Consider the following 19,430-nt stretch of genomic DNA (forward strand, 5'->3'; position numbering starts at 1 on the left):
CAGCCGCCGATTGGCTGTGCGGCGCCTGCGTCGGGCGGGCGGGACCAGCTGGTAACCGCCGAGTGGCCGGAGAGCGGGGCTGGGCGGAGGCAACGGGCGCCGGGGCGAGCGAGGCCGGGAGGGTCCTGGCGCCCGGGACTGGTGCTGGGGGTGGGCCCGGGGCGAGCCGGAACCCGGGAGCGGGCGGGCTGGCGGAGCTGGACGTGTGGCGCTGCGGCGCGGGGAGCCGACCCTGAGCTTGCCCCGCGTGGGGAGAGCCGAGCTCAGGGGGCGTCAGAGCCGGAGGCGGAGGAGTGAAGTCAGGGCTGAGTGGGCGGGAGAGAGCCTGGGCAAAGGTGAGGCCCAGAAGTGGGAATTGAGAGAGGGAGCTGGCACCCGAGGGAGCGCGTTGGAGTGGACACACTTGGGACGGGACACATTTTCAAAATGTCAGGCTGTTGCATTTTGTCCAGTTCCTCTTAACTTGGTTTTTCTTTTGGCGGCAGTCCCAAGCCCTCCCACTGACCCACCTCATCGCATTACCTGATACCTCAGGTCCAGGTGGTGCCTGAATTCCTCTTTGTCCACCCCCGGGACTCCTGCTTTTTGTGGCTGCTGCTTTTAACTAGAAATGCTGTCACACAGGTGAAGGTGCCTGTCCACTTAGTCAACTACGCAGATTCTCTGTAATGACTCCTGTCTCATTTGTTTCAGAAAGCGTTGAGTCTGGGTACAATGTGTTTGTCTTCTTAAGGGCAAAGAGGTTGGGAGGAAGGGAAGAGAACCTCTAAGGCTTGGTGCAACCCCAAAAATGAAATGACACTCGATTCTTTTATTTTCTTAACAGACATGGCCACTTATCACCCAGTAGGACACATGCAACTGCCCCGGGCTGATGCCATTCGTTCCCGACTCATTGATACTTTCTCTCTCCTTGAGCATCTGCACGGCTTGAGCCAAGCTGTGCCACGGCACACTGTTCGAGAGATACTTGGTCAGCAGCCTGTTTCTTCACTAGGATGAATTTAAGACTCCCATCCACACCCTCCAAACAGTAGGAAGCAGAGAGGCAATTTTAAGGGTGGAAATTTCAGGGGAGATTGGTTTGGTTGCTAGTTTGGAAGTTACACCAAACTTGATAAAGGCTTTATAAATAAAACTCTGAATCCAGGAGATGGAACCCGTGTCACTCACTTTTAGGCCTAGGGTAACTGTAAGCCCTGGCTGACTTGGAAGTTTCTACCAAAGACACTTAAAACTTTGAGGGTTGAACCTGCAGCCTTTATTCTGGGCATGGACAGTGTTGGTCGTAAGCAATAGGTTAGCTCTTACTCCAAAATAGTATTAGTTGCTGTGTGAAGGAGCAGCAAGGTAAGCCCCTGCACTAGGGGGCCCATTACGTAACCAGTGTTCCTGCCCCCAATCCTACCTGCTCTTGATACTCCCAAAGACTTCTTTATATATTTATCCACTGTCCCTTTTTTATTTTTGGTGTAGATCCTTCCTGTCAGAAGAAACTTATGTTGGGAGATCAACACCAGCTTGTGCGCTTCTCCATTAAGCCTCGTCATGTAGAACGGATTACACACGCCCAGAGACTGATGAGCACCCTTCGAGTGCGCTGCAGCGAGCGTCCACCTCTTTCCTTGTGGGCTGGATGGGTCCTTGAGTGTATCCTTTCATGCCACTCATTTTTATCGCATGGCTTTACGGTCTCTCTTGCCTCATCATCTGCCTATTGACTTATTTTTCCCTTCCCAAACTCCATTTTCTTCTCATTCTCACCGGTTCTTTCTTGCCCTAATTATGTCACATGCCTAAACCAGAAAGAACTCCACTCTATGTTTTCTTAAGAGAAAACAGGTCCTCTCTTCAGAAACTTTATCATCTTCCTCATCTTTCTGAATACAATTGTACTGATGGTTGAAATAGGTGAGAACTCACATTGAATGAAAGGGTGGGAGTCATTTTTCCTTTTAAGTTGATCATTTTATACATTTGAATGTTATTTGAATTGTGATAGGGACAATTAAGTCTCTTGGAGTAGGATTTGTGCAACTGCTAAGACCTAGAAATATTTGAAGGGCTCTGAAGTGTAGTAGATATAAGGTAGTCTAGACACTTAGAGGTGGGGTGTAGTAGTCTCACAAGGAATTGGAGATGGGAAGACCAGTTGCATTTCTTGTGTTAGTCTAATAATTTGAATGAATCTTTTCTAATAGAGATATTGGTACCTATCAGAAAGTGATCCAACATTTACATTTTTACAAATATGTTTAGAAAGATTAAGTACAAATAAGAAAACTCACAATGTATGTAAAGTTACAACTAAGATATTAGATGAGCCAAAAAAATGACTTAAAGAGTAGATGACTCTAAAACCAATCATAAATTTTATGAAATGTATTAAAAGCAAAAGAATGTGTGGAGAATCAATGACCTCATTTGATTATCATCTCAAACAAACTGCTCAGAAAGGACAGTAGAAGTACTCACTTCCTTGTTTCATCCTCACTATTTTGGGAAAGTTTCCCACTTTAAAAATAGTCTTTTGGACTTCCCTGGTGGCTCAGTGGTTGAGAATCCGCCTGCCAATGCAGGAGACATGGGTTCAAGCCCTGGTCCGGGAAGATCCCACATGCCACGGAGCAACTAAGCCTGTGCACCACGACGACTGAGCCTGCACTCTAGAGCCCTAAGAGAAGCCCGTGCACTGCAACAAAGAGTAGCCCCCACTCGCCGCAACTAGAGAAAGCCCGCGCAGCAACGAAGACCCAACACAGCCAAAAAATAAATAATAAAAATTAAAAGTAAATTAAAAAAAAATAGTCTTTTAATGGAATCAGGTCAAAGGCATTTAAATACACAACAGTATTTGGTGTCATTGACCAACTGCGGTATACTATATGCTTTGATAATGATAATTGGCAAGTATTTGCCTTGTGGGATTAGGGATATAGATTTCAGCCTTGGAATAAAGTAAATAGCAGTAAATATATGGGATTCCCTGGATCTAACAGACAAATCAAAATAGAATAGCACTAACCATTCTTTTTGGTAAAACAGCTGAATATGAAACATGATCACTGTGCCAGAGGATAGGTGGATTGCCTGAGTGGGAATCACCTGGCAAGCTCATGAAAATTGTATCTTATTAAGTACATTCTCATGGTAGAAAGACAGGAGGGATTTTGCAAAGGGAAATAATTTGTGACAGATTTCTTTGAATAGACTAATTCGTGTGATAAACATTAAGACTTTGTTTAGACTTTTAAAATGCAATTTTCCAGATCATAAAGAATGCTGTTATAGATAAGGAAAAACAGTTCTCTAGATCAAAGCTCCCCAATCTTTTTTGTCTTATGATTTTGTTTCCCAGAAAAACATATATAACCTTGAAAACCTCCATAGTAATTTTAATCATTTTATTTTATCACATTTTTTCTGTGATATGGAGAAGAAAGTTGAAGTAAAAATGATAATTTAGACCAACATGTTGCTAAATATTGTCTTTTAGTGTTTATTATATAATTTTAATAATCATAAAATGTAAGCAAATTTTTACTTTTGCCATTTCATAAGTGATCATGCTTTTTTTTTTTTTAATTTTTTTTTTTAATGCTATTCTTCTCTGCTTACATTCTTTTTATTTATGTATGTATGTATGTATGGCTTTGTTGGGTTTTCGTTTCTGTGCGAGGGCTTTCTCTAGTTGCGGCAAGCGGGGGCCACTCTTCATCGCGGTGCGGGGGCCACTCTTCATTGCGGTGCGCGGGCCTCTCACTATCGCGGCCTCTCGTTGCCGAGCACAGGCTCCAGACGCGCAGGCTCAGTAATTGTGGCTCACGGGCCGAGTTGCTCCGCGGCATGCGGGATCCTCCCAGACCAGGGCTCGAACCCGCGTCCCCTGCACCGGCAGGCAGACTCTCAACCACTGTGCCACCAGGGAAGCCCGATCATGCTTTTTTTAAAGAAAATATATGATTTGTCTACAAATGAATTTTTAAGTGACATTATATATTAAGTTCGGTTTGGGGATCAAATATATTTAATTTATGGTTTTTTGGGGTTTTTTTGTCTGTGTCAAGTGGCTTGCGGGATCTTAGTTGCCTGACCAGGGATTGAACCTGGGCCCATGGCAGTGAAAGCACCGAGTCTGAACCACTGGACCCTGGGCCGCCAGGAAATTCCCTATGTATTATATTTCTAAATTTTCTGTTTCTTTTAAAAAGTTTAGATATAACATATATTAGTTTTAGGTTTACAACATTGTGTATTGTATGTTAAATACATGTTATATGTTAAAGTGTAGGTGGAAATTTAATTATGTGTTTGGGCATAAAAAAATAGAAAAAAAATCTACTTCCATAATGATATTGGTAATTCTACTTTGCACTTTAAACATCAATGGGCTTATTTTTATAATTTTCATATTTTGTTTCTAAATGGTGAGAAAGTGAGAAAAGAAAAAAGATTTGGCTCATTTGCAAGCCCTTCTCTGAAAATAACACATCGTGAGTGTGAATAGTCCTTATTTCCAACAAAAAACTGAGTACAACATTATTGTAATTTAAACACTGATTTTTGAGGTTCTAGAGATATTTTGATGCACCATATAAAATTTTCTATCAGATGAATGCAATTTATAGAATCTGATGAAGATTGTCTTGAGATAAACTTGCAGAATTATTCTTTTGCTCTTCGTTAAGTTGTATTTCAACATCAGTGTTCCTTACTTCATTAATGTAATTAGCCAAAACATTGCTAAAAGCAATAACAATTTAAAACTGTAAGTGTCAAAATCTACACAGCAATTTGTGTTGTTCATGGTGATTGAGTATTCTCTTGTCTCTATTAACTGCCAGGCATATCAGTCATAGTGCATTTGGAGGCTCTCAGATTGTTCTGTTTCAGAGAGAAAATTTTATTTAGCTTTTAAACCTATTTTGATCTCAATGCTTTTTTCTACAGCATGATATACATCTATTAAATGTATAGAAGAGGTGAAGAGGGTTGAAAGATGAAGGCAAATGAGTTAAGGAATTGAAGTTAGCAGATAATTAGGTTCTAGAGAGAAAGTATAGGATTCAATTTGCTTTGCAGAATAAAATCAATTTTAGGCAGAGTAGAAAGGGGAAACTTTAAAAGTTAACAAAGAACCAAGTAATTTCTTATTGTAACCTAATATGCCCCATGAATCTGGCTTCTTGTTCCTAGATCTGTTATAAAACACTTCCCATATCATGGCCCTACATTTGCGTTCTTTTCTCAAGACCTATTGCTTCTTCATGAAGTTTGGTACCAGGGTAACAGAACAGACAGGGTTGGTGGTCGTTAAGAGAGCAATCCCGGGCTTCCCTGGTGGCGCAGTGGTTGAGAGTCTGCCTGCCGGTGCAGGGGACGTGGGTTCGAGCCCTGGTCTGGGAGGATCCCACATGCCGCGGAGCGGCTAGGCCCGTGAGCCACAATTACTGAGCCTGCGCGTCTGGAGCTTGTGCGCCGCAAGAAGAGAGGCCGTGATAGTGAGAGGCCCGCGCACCGCGATGAAGAGTGGCCCCTGCTTGCCACGACTAGAGAAAGCCCTCGCACAGAAACGAAGACCCAATGCAGCCATAAATAAATAAATAAATATTAATTAATTAATTAATTAAACATCATTTAATTAAAAAAAAAAAAGAGCAATCCCTTGGTGGCTCTCTGACCCCAGAGTGGGAAGGCAGTAAGTTGTAGCTGTTACACGTACCAGTACCAGCAGGAGATGAGTTGTAGCTATTTTTCATGTTCGATTCTGTCCTCCCCTGAATTTCACAGGCTGAAGCAACAACGGCATTAAGAAGAGAAACTCAAAAGAAAAATAGCATAGCAGTGGGCACAACTGTGGTTTTTAACAGTTGCTGATCATTCTCTATCATTCAGCTTCCTGCTTCTTTACCCTTTACTCATCCTTTGCTGTATTCTCACAGAATTGCTCGAATCCTCAAATACCCAACTGTGGCCACTGAAGCTGACTCTGGAGGTGGCAGCTTGGTTCATCTTGCTTGTTTTCATCTTGGAGATCCTTCTTATGTGGCTGTCCAGCTTTTTCCTCTTCTGGAAGAATGCCTGGAATGTCTTTGACTTTGTTGTCACCATATTGGTAAGGATAGATATCCTGAAGATTAGTTTACTGGGCTGAGAAATGTGCCTATGTGAATCAAAGACAAGAAAAGTTAAGATAATTAGAGCACAGGAAGAAACAAATAGAAATGTACCTAACCTCCTTATTTTGATTTTTTTTTTCTCTAGAAGTCAGGTATGGTAGGAGTTGTTGGTATTAGGAGCAAGGAAGAATCTGATCACAACATTAACCCCAGCAATAACATCTACCAGTTACTAACCACTTAGTAAATGTCAGGAACTATCCTGTTTTTCATGCATTTTTTAGAATTTGAGCTCCACAGCAACTCAATGAGTTAAGCACTGTATTTATCCCCTTTTAATGTCTGAGCAAGTTGAAGTGCAAGGTTCAAGTAATTTCTTATAGAAAGGCTGAATAGGAAACAGTCCCCAAGAGAATGCTTTTCAAAGGATAATGACCAAGGAACTATGACAATGAAGAGATAAAGAAGGGGCAACTGTGCGTGGGTGCTTTGGGGTATATTTTACTCATGATCTGTGTGTTTCCTACAGTCCCTGATTCCTGAGGTTGTGGTGCTGGTAGGGGTAACAAGCCATTCCGTATGGCTCCAGTTGCTGAGGATCTGCCGGGTGCTAAGGTCTCTTAAACTCTTTGCACGATTCCGTCAAGTTCGAGTCATTATTTTGGCCCTGGTCAGGGCCCTCAAGGTGATTTGACTGCTGCAGCTGTATCAAATGAGCAAGGTGGATAAACATGGGGGTTTAACATGAAACAGTCTGGGTGGATGAAAGAAGGCAATGAAAGACCCTGTGAAATGTTGTCGATGAGAAAGGGCTAGGGACAAGCTGCTGTGTTCTAGAGATGACTGGGCTCAGGCTAGAAGTGAGGGTTTGGTGGGGGATTTCCAGGGTGGGTCTGACTAGGCTGTAGGTAGAGATCAGCCTAGTCTGGCCCAGCTCTGACTCAAGGTCATGGCCTCTAGAGCATGACCTTCCTCTTGATGTTGCTGCTCATCTTCTTCTACATTTTTGCCGTGGCTGGTGTCTACTTCTTCGAGAATTACACCCGTTCAACTCGCCAGGACCTGGAGTATCACATGTTCTTCTCGTATGCAGGACTGGGGGAAGCCTGGGTTGGGGGAGAGAATTTGGGCATGAGACTGGGAAGCTAGTCCAAAGTACAGTAATAAAAAAAGTATAGTATATTGTCAGAAACAGGAATAGAACACAGTAAGGAGAGGTAAAGAGAAAGCGAAGGAATAGTGAGTGGTTATTAGCTCCAATTTTGAGGATAGGTCAGGTATTCCTGGTTTGCTTTGGGTTTTGCAAATTCAAACTTACCCTCATCTTTAAATAGCAGTATACTCCAGTGGTTAAGCCCTGGTTTCTATGTCTCAGTTACCTCTTTTGAAAAATGGGATTAAAAGTAGTACTACTTCATAAGAGTGTAGGGATAAATGAGGTAATTCATTTAAGCATTTAGCACAGCATTTCACACATTGTAAGTGATCAGTAAATGTTACTATGACCTCAAACATGGTCACTGGTTTTACCCCAATCTCTTAAATGTAGAGATTACACATGCACACACTTAAATTCTTTCAAAAGTAAAATCCTGATAAGCTTTTTGTCTAGAGAACACTGATTACTAGTAGAAAGTCAATTTGGATTTAGAGGAGACAATGTCATTTGTGAATTGGAATCCAATCTTGTCAGCACCTCTCAGGTCTCTGTCTTAGACTAACAGGTAGTTTTGTAAGAGTATTGACTTGGGGAAGTCCTAGAATTCATTCTATTCAGGCTCTGATGTTTTCAATAATCTGTATATGGAGGGATAAGAAGGAAAATTTAGATATCTTCCTGAGACCTTTTGTGATGTATTCATTATCATTCATTATTTGGAATCCCATGTTTATGTCACATATCCATCCATTTACTTGACTGTCCGTTCATGCCAACAAACTAAGTAGGCATGATGTTTGCTAAATTTGTAAGTGACTTTCCGTTAGGCGAAGTCCATAGAACAGTGGAGAATTAACTTACAAAAAAATGATGTGTAGTTGGTGATACAGTTTTTAAACATTCAGTTAATACCTATGTATTAAATACCTACTGTGCCCCAGGCACTGATGGAATGGTGAGAGCTATTCATAGATTATTCATGATAAAGGAAAACCTAATAAAACAATCTCAAACTGAAGAAAGATTAGGTAAAAAATTGAGTATGGTAGAAAAGGAGCTAAAGTCAGAGCAAACTACAAAAAAATGCTCTTATGTTGCTTTGAGAGTAAGAATGATAGTGTTTCTTAGAGAATTAGCTCTCTCTGTCTATACACACACCTCCTTTTTCTTTAGGGACCTGCTGAATTCCGTAGTGACAGTGTTCATTCTCTTTACTATGGATCACTGGTATGCACTGCTTCAGGATACCTGGAAGGTGCCTGAAGTCAGCCGCACCTTCAGCAGCATCTATGTCATCCTCTGGTTGTTACTTGGTTCCATTATCTTTCGAAACATCATAGTAGCCATGATGGGTAAGCACAGAAGAGGTGAAACTTGGTGAGAGGGGTGTTTGGGAAGAAATTAGAGCGAAAGCTAGGATTGGTGAATTACGGAGAGAGAGAACCCTATGTAACAGGAAAGTGCGGGGCCTGGAATGGATATTTCACTTGGTGTCTCCCCACCCAAGCCCTCTCCCCAGGTCTAGTCACCACCATCTCCCAACTCCTAATGGCCCTTTGGGGCAGTTACTAACTTCCAGAATATCAGAAATGAGCTGAACGAGGAGATGACACACCTGGAGGTTCAGCACAAAGCCGACATATTCAAGCGGCAGATTATCCAGAGGTCTGCTTCCCCATTTTCAAACCCAACTTTAGTTCTTGAGGGTGCCCTGATCTCATTCTCTGTTTCTGCTCCTTGGCCGCAATGCCATTTTCCCCTTTGTGACAGATTTGCCTCAGAGTTAGAACTCCCCAGCTCTAAAATATTGCCGGATTCTTTATCCACTGTCAGGGCTTCCCCACTCTTCTTCACTTCTTTACTACAACTTATTCTCCTCACTGGATGATCAGAATTCTTTTTTCCTTACTACACTCCTGCTTCAGTGTAACTCTTCACTCTTTTGTGTTTTTTGCTTTGCAGGAGACAAAACCTAATCCCCGAGGCACAGAGGTCAAGTGTTAGCAAAATGGATGCCAGGTTAGGAGTGTATATGTGAAGTGGGATGGACACACATGAAGGAGGAAAGGGTAGAAAACCAAAGGTGAAGATTGGCTTTGAGAGAGAATTCATTCATTCAATAACTATTTATTGTAGTGGGTTGAATGGTGGCATATCCAAAAAGATATGTCCATGTCCTAACTCCCGGAACCTGTGAACATGACCTTATTTGGAAAAAGGGTCTTTGCAGATGCAATTAAATTAAGGATCTTGAGATGTGATCATTCTGGATTATCCAGGTGGGCAATAAATCCAGTGACAAGGGTCACTGGATTTAAGAGACAGGAGAGAAGACATAGACATAGAGAATAGGAGAAGATGTCGAGATAGAGATAGAGATAGAGATTGGAGTGATACAACCACAAGCCAAAGGAAGCCAGTGGATGCAAGGCAACTGCCAGAAGCAAGAAGAAGCAAGGAACCTTCTCCCTTTGAGATTGCAAAGGGAGTATGGCCCTGTTGACACATTGATTTCAGACTTCCGGCTTCCAGAATTGTGAGAGAATAAATTTCTGTTGTTTTAAGCTACCAAGTTTGTGGTAATTTCCTACAGCAGCCACAGGAAACTAATAAAAGTACCTTCCATGAAACATGTTATTCAAGACCCTGAGTGTTCAGCAGGGTTCAGGACAAGGGAGCAGAAGGAGAAATAAGAAATCCATCAACAAATAATTATTGAATGCTTATTAGTTGCTCAGAGTATATCAGTGAACAAAATAAACAATAATGCCGTTCTCATGGAGCTTATATACTAGTAGGAGGAAAGAGACAGTAAACAATAATCATATTAATAAGAAAATTAACACATTAAAATATAAGCATTGAATATAAAAAGAATGTATATATGTGTGTATAACTGAGTCACTTTGCTATAAGCAGAAATTAACACAACATTGTAACTCAACTATACTTCAATAAAAAATAAATTTAAAAATATGATAAGCATTATAAAAAAGTAGAAAGTAGAACAGGTTAAGGGGGATTGGAGTATAAGAGGGGGGGTTGCATATGGGTTGTAATTTTAAACAAGGTAGTCAGGGTGGCCTCTGAAAAGGTAACATTTGAGCAAAGACTTGGAGGAGGTCAGGGGATTACTATGTGGATATCTATGGGAAGAGTATTATAGGCAGACGGAACAGCTAGTACAAAGGTCCTAAAACAGAAGCATGCCTGGTGTGTTTGAGAAATAGCAAGGAAGCTACTGTGACTGAAGCAGAGAAAGTAGGGGGGAGAATGATAGGAGATGAGGTCAGAGAGGTAATGGGGACCTGATCCTGTAGGGCTGTGGGGACCATTGTGAGGACTTAGGCTTTGATTTCGGGTGAAATGGGGAACAGCGGAGCAGTGACATACAGTGACTTACATTTAAGAAGGATTAGTCTGGTTGCTGTGTTGATGATAAACTGAGGGAAGAATAAACGAAGAAGCAGAGAGATGAGTTAGGAGGCTATGCTGCTATACAGGCAAGAGGCGTTGATGGCTCAGACCAGAGTGGTACCAGTGGTACTAGTGAGAGAAGATATATTTTGAAGGTAGAGTCAACAGGCTTTTTTTTTTTTTTAATTTTTTATTTATTTTATTTTATTTTTTATTTTTGGCTGTGTGGGGTCTCCATTGCTGTGTGTGGGCTTTCTCTAGTTGCGGTGAGCCGGGGCTACTCTTCATTGCAGTGTGTGGGCTTCTCATTGTCGTGGCTTCTCTTGTTGCAGAGCACAGGCTCTAGGCGCACACGCTTCAGTAGTTGTGGCACGTGGGCTCAGTAGTTGTGGCTTGCGGACTCTAGAGCTCAGGCTCAGTAGTTCTGGCGCATGGACTTAGTTGCTCCGCGGCATGTGGGATCTTCCCGGGCCAGGGCTCAAACCCGTGTCCCTTGCATTGGCAGGCGGATTCTTAACCACTGTGCCACCAGGGAAGCCCTCAACAGGCTTTCTTGATGGATTGGATGTGGAGTATGAGAGAAGAATTAAGGATGAAAGTTCTGACCCAAGCAACTGGAAGGGTTGATTAGCTGAGATGGGGAGGGCTGTGGGTGGAAGAGGTTTGGTGGGCAGAGAGTTCAGTTTTGATTGAATTTGAGATGTCCTTAGACATTCAAGTGGTGCTAAGTGAATAAAAGTTGTATATACAAGTCTGGATTAAGGAGTGAGGTCTGGACAAGAGGCTTAAATTTGCATCTAGTAGGCATTTGAACTCAGGAGATGAGATCACCAAAGGAGCAACTGTAGATGGAGAAGATATAAAGAGCTGAGCCCAAGGTCCCTCTAATATTAAGAGATGGAATCGAGGGGGCAGAGGCTATAGTTGTGGTGTAATAGGCATAGGGCCAAGGGGTGGGGGGCTAAAACTTTGCAAAATAAGGTGGGGTGTGGAACGTGGAAGCCCGAGTAAGACTGAGCACAGACGTTATGTGGTGAGGGGCACTAATAGGGATACATGACATGGGATAATTTAGGTTGGATGTGCTTAAACTTAGGTTTTGGGAGCAGTTTGGCCTTCATTGCCTTAAGTCCTAGCTTTAGGCCAGGGCCAGAATTAGAATAATGAAAGAACTAGCCATATCGTGTAAATGTATTTGAAGCAATAAAATTTTGCCTTTCACTTACAGAGATGCCAATCAACAAGGGGAATCTTTGGACTTAACAGTAGCTTCTAAAGAAGAGTCCAAACACAGTGCCACTAAAGAGAGTTCAAGAGCATCTAAGTCAAAACCAAAGAAGTCCTTGTCAAAAATGAAGAAGTCTGCATTTTCCTCTTCCTCCTCATATTCATCTTCCTACTGTTCCTCTTCTTCTGACTCCAGATATTATGACCCTGTTGGTAAGCCAAGGGTTTCTCCCAGTTGAATTCAGACTCCTCTTCTCCATGAGACATCCCAGTCTTAATAGGAACTCTCCCACTATGCACATTTCCCAATTTTCTCCACCAGTCCGATTTTCTGGCCTTTGTTACTTTCTTCACGCTTCTTCATTTCCCCTGTGCTTCTGCTGCACTTTGGAAAAGTATGGTTGTGGCTCTCTTTGTTTATTGTAAAAGTGGTGTCTTGGTGATACATACTTTTCTCTCTCTCCTTCCTATATCCTCTTTCATCCTTGCTTTCTCCTCACCTGCCCCCATAGAGTTTATCAGCTTTTATCCAACTTCCACGAATCTAGATATGTTTTTGAGAAGCATTTCTCCCTCCAGGTCAGTTGGACTGGGAGACTCGTGTGCACCAGAATCTGCCTGGGCTAAGGGATATGGATCAGGATGAACGTGTTGTTTGGCCTAGGGATTCACTCTTCCGATATTTTGAGTTGCTAGAAAAGCTTCAGTACAACCTAGAGGAGCGTAAGCAGTTGCAAGAGTTTGCAGGTATGGATTTAGGGCAGCCATGGAGACCAGGAGTTAAGTCCATTGGAGTAGCATATATAACTGGGGAGAAGAAGGGTGTTTGCTGTTTTGGCACCTCAGCCTCTGAATTTCCACCTCACACCTAAAAAAGGCAAATTCACAGTTTGGTATGTCACATTCTGGGCATATGTCCGGATTTCTTCTAACCTAGTGAGGACCTGGCAACCCTGCTTCTCTGGTAGGGGACACCTAAATCCTGTTAGGTCTGAGAGCTTATTTCCCAAGAGGAGAGTATCCAGTTCCAGCTGCTGGAAATTAGGATAAGGTGGGCTCTCACTCTATTTGGGCAGCCTGCCCCCTTTTGTACATGTTGCTTCTCTTTGAAGGTCACCTTTCAGACCTCAACAGTAAGGGCCTCAGGCTCAAGTTCAATAGCTATGGGGATTAGACAGTCAGCAGAAAGCCCACAAGTGCCCACTGTCCTCAAGAGGTTTATGAATTACAGACTCCTCTTCCTTTCAGTCCCTTCTACAGTCAAGCCTATGCAGAGAAAATATGTGATTAAAATAGTAAAGTTTAGGACTTCCCTGGTGGTCCAGTGGTTAAGAAACTGCCTTTCAATGCAGGGGATACACGTTTGATCCCTGGTCGGGGAGCTAAGATTCCACATGCCATGGGGCAACTAAGCCCATGCGCCACAACTACTGAGCACGCATGCCACAGCTAGAGAGAGAAGCCCGTGCGCCGCAAGGAAGATCCTGTGTGCCGCAACTAAGACCCGACACAGCCAAATAAATAAATGTTTTAAAAAAATAGTAAAGTTGGGACTTCCCTGGTGATGCAGAGGTTAAGAATCCGCCTGCCAATGCAGGGGACATGGGTTCGAGCCCTGTTCCAGGAAAATCCCACATGCCGCAGAGGAACTAAGCCCGTGCGCCACAACTACTGAGCCTGTGCTCTGGAGCCCACGAACCACAACTACTGAGACCATGTGCCACAGCTACTGAAGCCCGCGTACCTAGAGCCCGTGCTCTGCAACAGGAGAAACCACCGCAATGAGAAGCCCGCGCACCACAACGAAGAGTAGCCCCCGCTCGCCGCAACTAGAGAAAGCCCTCGCACAGCAGTGAAGACTCAACACAGCCAAAAATAAAATAAATAAAATAAATTAATTTTAAAAAAATTCTCTAAAAAAAAATAGTAAAGTTTGATTTAAGCTGAGAACTACCTGCTCAAAATTATTTTCCCTAAATTTCTCATTTGAGATTTCACCACCTAGAGATTAATTTGGATCAATGAATTTTCCCTCTAAAAATACAAAAACTAGAAGAGTTAGGGGCAATTTTTTTTTTAACAATTTAATGTGGATTAGTGTTATCCTTCTAATACCTAGCTGAAGTCAGCCCAAAGTGAAAATATCAATGCGGGAAGAGGAATGTGTGTGTGGTGGGCACAGGAGAGCAATAAGAGGAACTTATAACATTGGAACATGGAATTTAGAGCAGGATGTCAGACAGGCTTTGCCTACTTCAGAATGTTGCATTGTTATTCTGCTCTTTCCAAATGTCCTCAGCCTTGCCTCCCCATTTGTTCTGGGGAGAACAGGGTGAAAGGGTGGCGAAGGTAGCAAGATGGCTTCTTTAATCCTGATTAATTCATCTGTGGCAAAGAGGACAGACTCATATGGCTTAATTTAGAGTAAAGATTAGTAAAAATTTGAGTGGAAACCTAGAACCCAGAAAAACAGGGTCTTCACCAAACATTTGTATGTTCTGAATATTCTTAGCTCTCCAGCCTCACAGTCTGTTTCTTTACAGTGCAGGCACTGATGAACTTTGAAGACAAGTAAAGCTGACAACGGATGACTTCGCTATCTTTGGCAAAAATTAATGAAGGGAAGTGTTGGAAATGGAGAATTCAAAGTATAAATGTCTAATAAATCCTGCTGATAATTGTGCAGTGGTCTGTCTCTGAGACATAGGGGATACTGAAAATATAAGATCAGGTGAAAGTTAGTTCAGATGCCAGTGAGGCCCATGGTCCTTGGCTTTCTACCCTTTCCACAGCTCCTGAGTCTCACTCTTTCCTTGGCTTTGTCACTATAACCCCCACCTTTTCTATAGCATCTACTTCCTGCTAGAGTCCTAATTTCACCTTCTCCCTCACTGGTGGGTACAGGACCCTGGGGGTTGGGGGTAAGGAGACCCCAGGAGCTGTGAGTGTAACTAATTGAGAACTGTTGTTTCCATTGCTACTCTAAGAACATTGCTTCTCCTGGGCACCATTAACTTCAATCAAACATCATTTTCACCTGTTTCTGGGCCAAAAGAGCGTTCCTTTATTCCATTTCCTTGCCTTTTCTGAGGGCAGTGATTCTGTTCTGTAGGGGGCGGGGCAAATCAGTATGTCCCACAGATTTTTTAGAGTCAATCTACTGTCAAAGTAGAAACACCGGGCTTCCCTGGTGGCACAGTGGTTGAGAATCTGCCTGCCAATGCAGGGGACACGGGTTCGAGCCCTGGTCTGGGAAGATCCCACATGCCGCGGAGCAACTAGGCCCGTGAGCCACAATTGCTGAGCCTGCGCGTCTGGAGCCTGTGCTCCGCAACAAGAGAGGCCGCGATAGTGAGAGGCCCGCGCACCGCGATGAAGAGTGGCCCCCACTTGCCGCAACTAGAGAAAGCCCTCGCACAGAAACGAAGACCCAACACAGCCATAAATAAATAAATAAATAAATAAATAAATAAATAAATAAATAAATAAAATTAAAAAAAAAAAAAGTAGAAACACCTTTTATATAGAACGTCACTGAAAGGGGATTATCCAATGTTTTAATGTTTCTAGCTGCTGGTGACTTATTATCTAGAGGGGATCATGTTCCATTGTTGGATGACTCAAGTCTTTAGACATGTTTATTATTAAAAATTCTATCACTTATTGAGTGCTTAACATGTATGAACATACACATGTATGAGGAATACATGAAACACTGAATTGTGTTCTTTAAAATGGTAAATTTTATGTGAATTAGATCTCAATTTTTAAAATAAAGTAAGAAAAGATTATTTGAAACCAATAACCAACATTATGTTTCAAGGAAAAGCATTTTAGTCGTTCCCCATAAAATGTGGGACAAAAAAATGTTTTAAAAATAAATGTCAATATATAATATTAAATATTAAAATCTTATAGTAAGAAATAAATACTTGGAAAGAAGAACTACAAATACTATTTTTAGACACAATTGTATACCTAGAAACCCCAAAGGAATCAAATAGAATTAGAGATAACAAAGAATTTCTATTAAGTACAAATAGAAGAAATGAGGATTGGAGAGAGAAACCTGAGAAACGGGAACACTTAAGGGATAGGAGGAGGAGGAGCCAGAAAAAAGCCTGAGAGGGAAGAACTGAAGAGACAGGAGGATAATCATTCTAGAGTAATGTCCCTAGAATTTCAAGAAAGGAATGGTCCAGTAAGATCTGGATTGGAGCATCCATTGAACCCAGCAATCAGAATACAATAAATATAATAAAACAGAATAAGGAAGTATTTAATAAATCTTACATGTGCTATCCACAAAGTAAATGCTCATCGAGCAGTATCATTGAGTAGCTTTGCTCAAAGTGTGGTCTGAGGACCAGCAGAATTGGCTTCACCTGACTTGTTAGAAGCGCAGAATCTCAGGTCCCATCCTCAGGGCCTATTGAATCAGGTGTTACATATGCACATTAAAGTTTCAAAAAGCACTGCTTTATAGCTACGTGATGACTGATCCCTTCCTGCTTTCTATAGTTAACCTTCTCAAATGAATGGCCCGTGCATGCTGCCTCATTCTTTAACTCCTTCCTTAACAAAAATGATCTGGTTTCAATTCTATTGGAATGGAATTTATTCAACAAATTTGAATTTTTCCTATGTTCCAGACACTGTTATAGGTGTTTGGATATGTCAATGAATGAACAAGACAGAGATCCCTGCCAGTTCTAACTAGCTCCCCATAAGATCCCCAAATAATAAATAACTTCCATGAAGACAGTGATTTTTACCTCCTTCTATTTTTTCCCCCAAATTGTCTTTCCAGCAGCCCAGAGCCATGTGATAACATCTGCTCAAAAACAAAACCAAACTTTTTCTGCTTAAATAAAAATATTTTAAGGTCTGAGGATCAAGCCCCACTAGCAATGAATCCATTACTCCTCCAGCTTCCTTTTTATCCTTGCCCTGACCTAAAAACCCTGCTATAACTTTTACCAGTATTCTCAAGTCAAGGAAGAGATTCAGGCTCTATGCCAGGTAAGTATGAAGGTTCCTCAGGAGCATTTTGGAAGTGAAGTTAGGATTTAGATATTGTGATACAATTGAATTTTTTCACATATGGTTTGTATTAAGCTTTTATTTTGGAACATAGTTTCCCCCTTTGATCTTCAGTTATCACTCACATTGTCAAATATCAATGGATGGATACATAACTTTTTTTTATGTATGGTGTTTTATGTAAGGTGTTTCTGTTTAAGGACACCTTATTTAATATATGTTGTTGATTCATTAGCATTGACCTCTGTCAACATCACTATAACTCATGCTTGAATAAAGTTTATCAAACACACGTTTTCTCTGTAAGGTGCATCACAGCCTTCCTGTGCCTAGGAACACTAGAAAGCACTTCAGCACTAAGCTGGGGGGCCATTTTAAACAGCGAAATCACCAACAAAAAGCACAAAAATGCTAAAATTGTGGCACTAAATAGATCATGAAAAGGACACTGATTTACAGTATGAGAAGAAGGTGGAGTATTGCCTTGTTTCCCATCCAAGTACTAACCAGGCCCAACCCTGCTTAGCTTCCAAGATGAGATCAGGCACATTCAGGGTGGTATGGCTGTAGAGGAGTATTGCCTTGTTTGAACTCAGCTGGGGATGTACACATCAGGCGACTCACATTTTTTACCACTCTGCAGATGTCTGTGAATGATTGTGAAAATGCCATAGGTATTGATTTTGGGGTCACAAATAAATTTCAGTGAGCGGAGGAATCTACAACAGAACTCACAAATAAGAATTTACTCTAAATGCTGTGTGATAATCTGGAGCTTTAGGCTAGTTGGCCTTATGACACTGTCATCTCAATGTGTGGTTTCTAGGTTACGTCAACAGGGAAGAGATTGCTGGAGCATCATTCACTAGCTCTTAAATTCTTAGGTCATTCTCTATCCATTAGCCAAAACTAATCACCTGACCTCACCTAACCGCAAGAGATCTGGGGACTGCTTGGATCCTTAGGGAGCAATATATATCTATATTTAAGTTACAAAAGGCAAACCAAAAAGGGAGAAAAACAATTGCACTTTACAAAGGGAGGCCTCTGTTCTAATCAGACAGAACGTGCCCTGTGGTTGATTTGGGGGATTGAGGATGCTTCAGATTTCTCAACTCCTTTGGCTCCTTGCAAGTATCTCCATTCCAACTGCCAGATCACAGAGCATTCCAATCACCCCACCAATCTAATCCATTTCACTTTAGCAACACACATGATTAATATCGTGCTCTGGACCCCCGTAATTTCAGTTTGTTGGTTCTGGTTTTCTCTCTTTCCATTTGCTCATCTGGGGATTGGAACTTGTCTTGCTTTTGTTGAACCTTACCATAGTATAAGCAGTAACTTGCTTGTACTGAATAAGGCTGATATCTTTGCTATAAACCCTAAGCACTTCATCCTCAGTTGGCACATAGTCTGAATCCTTGGCAGCCACAGGATTGCTTAACCTGATTGCTCCATCATCATGTGGAGTGCCAAGAATTTCCCCTCCTGGGTTGAGGGAGTCCTCATTGTTCCCCTCTCTGCTTGACTCAGTTAGTTCCATACTTGTTCTAAAGGTCTTTCACTCAAGACACTACTTCTTGGTGACAATTTCTGTATTAATTAGGACTCCTTAGTTTCAAATAAAAGAATTCATATTGAGCTAGTCTAATAATAATAGTAGTCACATTTAGTGAATGTTTATTCTGTACCAGTGTCTGGCACATAATGGGTGCTTACTCTTTTTGAATGAATGCCAGGCACTGTGCTAAATACTTTAAATGCCTTATCAAATCTAATACTCATGACGACTCTATACTAGTATTTCTCCTTTTTACAGAAAAGAACACTGTGCCACAGAGAGGTTTAGAAACGGCCCAGGACATACTGCTAGTATATGTTGGAGCCAGGACTTGAACCCAGCCATCTCATTTTTTGCTACCCTATTAGCAAAAAGGAGAATTTATTACAAGAGGGTTGTTATAGAATCAAGGGTGGAAATTCAAGTGGATTGCAGAATGGGCTGGAACCAGGAGCTAGAAAGCTGTTGGGAACCCAGGCCGTATTCTTCCTCTGATTCTCCTCTCTGCTTTTCAGACTAGATGTACCTTTGATGAGCAAAGAGAAAATATTGGCAAAGTGATGCAATAGATCATTTCACTGGTTCTAACTTTTTGACTCACCTTGGAAAATCCCAGCACTGCCTTCACCTCCTTTGATTGCGTGGGCCAAGGTATTCTATTTCTTTGGGCCTCCATTTCCTCATCTATAAAATGAGAAGTTTTTACAAGAGGATTCTTCAAGTCCTTTCCAGCTCTAAAATTCTATGATTGTAAATGGACCTTCTAGGACAGAGGCACATTAATAATAGATTTGAACGTATGGATTTGGGCTTTAGAATAGAGAAGGGTTCTAAGGAAAGAAGGACAGAATATGGTTTGAGTGGAGCCTGTGTTGAATTACTGTTTAGAACTGGTGTCAGG

At 41.8% G+C, this 19,430-nt stretch overlaps 1 protein-coding gene and 1 long non-coding RNA gene across 2 annotated transcripts in view; one reads left to right on the top strand and one right to left on the bottom strand.

Annotated features, from left to right (window-relative positions):
* The first annotated feature begins 75 nt into the window (after window positions 1–75).
* CATSPER2 (cation channel sperm associated 2) lies at window positions 76–14,603 on the top strand. The gene is made up of 13 exons (XM_036841733.1): window positions 76–335; window positions 827–973; window positions 1,477–1,650; window positions 1,843–1,911; window positions 5,943–6,115; window positions 6,649–6,804; window positions 7,080–7,204; window positions 8,452–8,630; window positions 8,844–8,943; window positions 9,241–9,297; window positions 11,924–12,135; window positions 12,502–12,669; window positions 14,466–14,603. The coding sequence occupies exons 2-13, from the start codon at window positions 829–831 to the stop codon at window positions 14,495–14,497; spliced, it is 1,590 nt and encodes a 529-aa protein (XP_036697628.1). The 5' UTR covers window positions 76–335; window positions 827–828; the 3' UTR covers window positions 14,498–14,603.
* LOC118889706 overlaps window positions 12,671–19,430 on the bottom strand; it is a 7,881-nt gene continuing 1,121 nt past the window's right edge. Inside the window, exons 2-3 of the long non-coding RNA XR_005018601.1 lie at window positions 19,131–19,213; window positions 12,671–12,790 (exon numbers count right to left, since the gene is read on the bottom strand). This is a non-coding gene — a long non-coding RNA (uncharacterized LOC118889706). The remainder of the gene's footprint in view (window positions 12,791–19,130; window positions 19,214–19,430) is intronic.

Source organism: Balaenoptera musculus, chromosome 2 (genome assembly GCF_009873245.2).
Source record: "Balaenoptera musculus isolate JJ_BM4_2016_0621 chromosome 2, mBalMus1.pri.v3, whole genome shotgun sequence".
NCBI classification, from domain to species: Eukaryota; Metazoa; Chordata; class Mammalia; order Artiodactyla; family Balaenopteridae; genus Balaenoptera; species Balaenoptera musculus.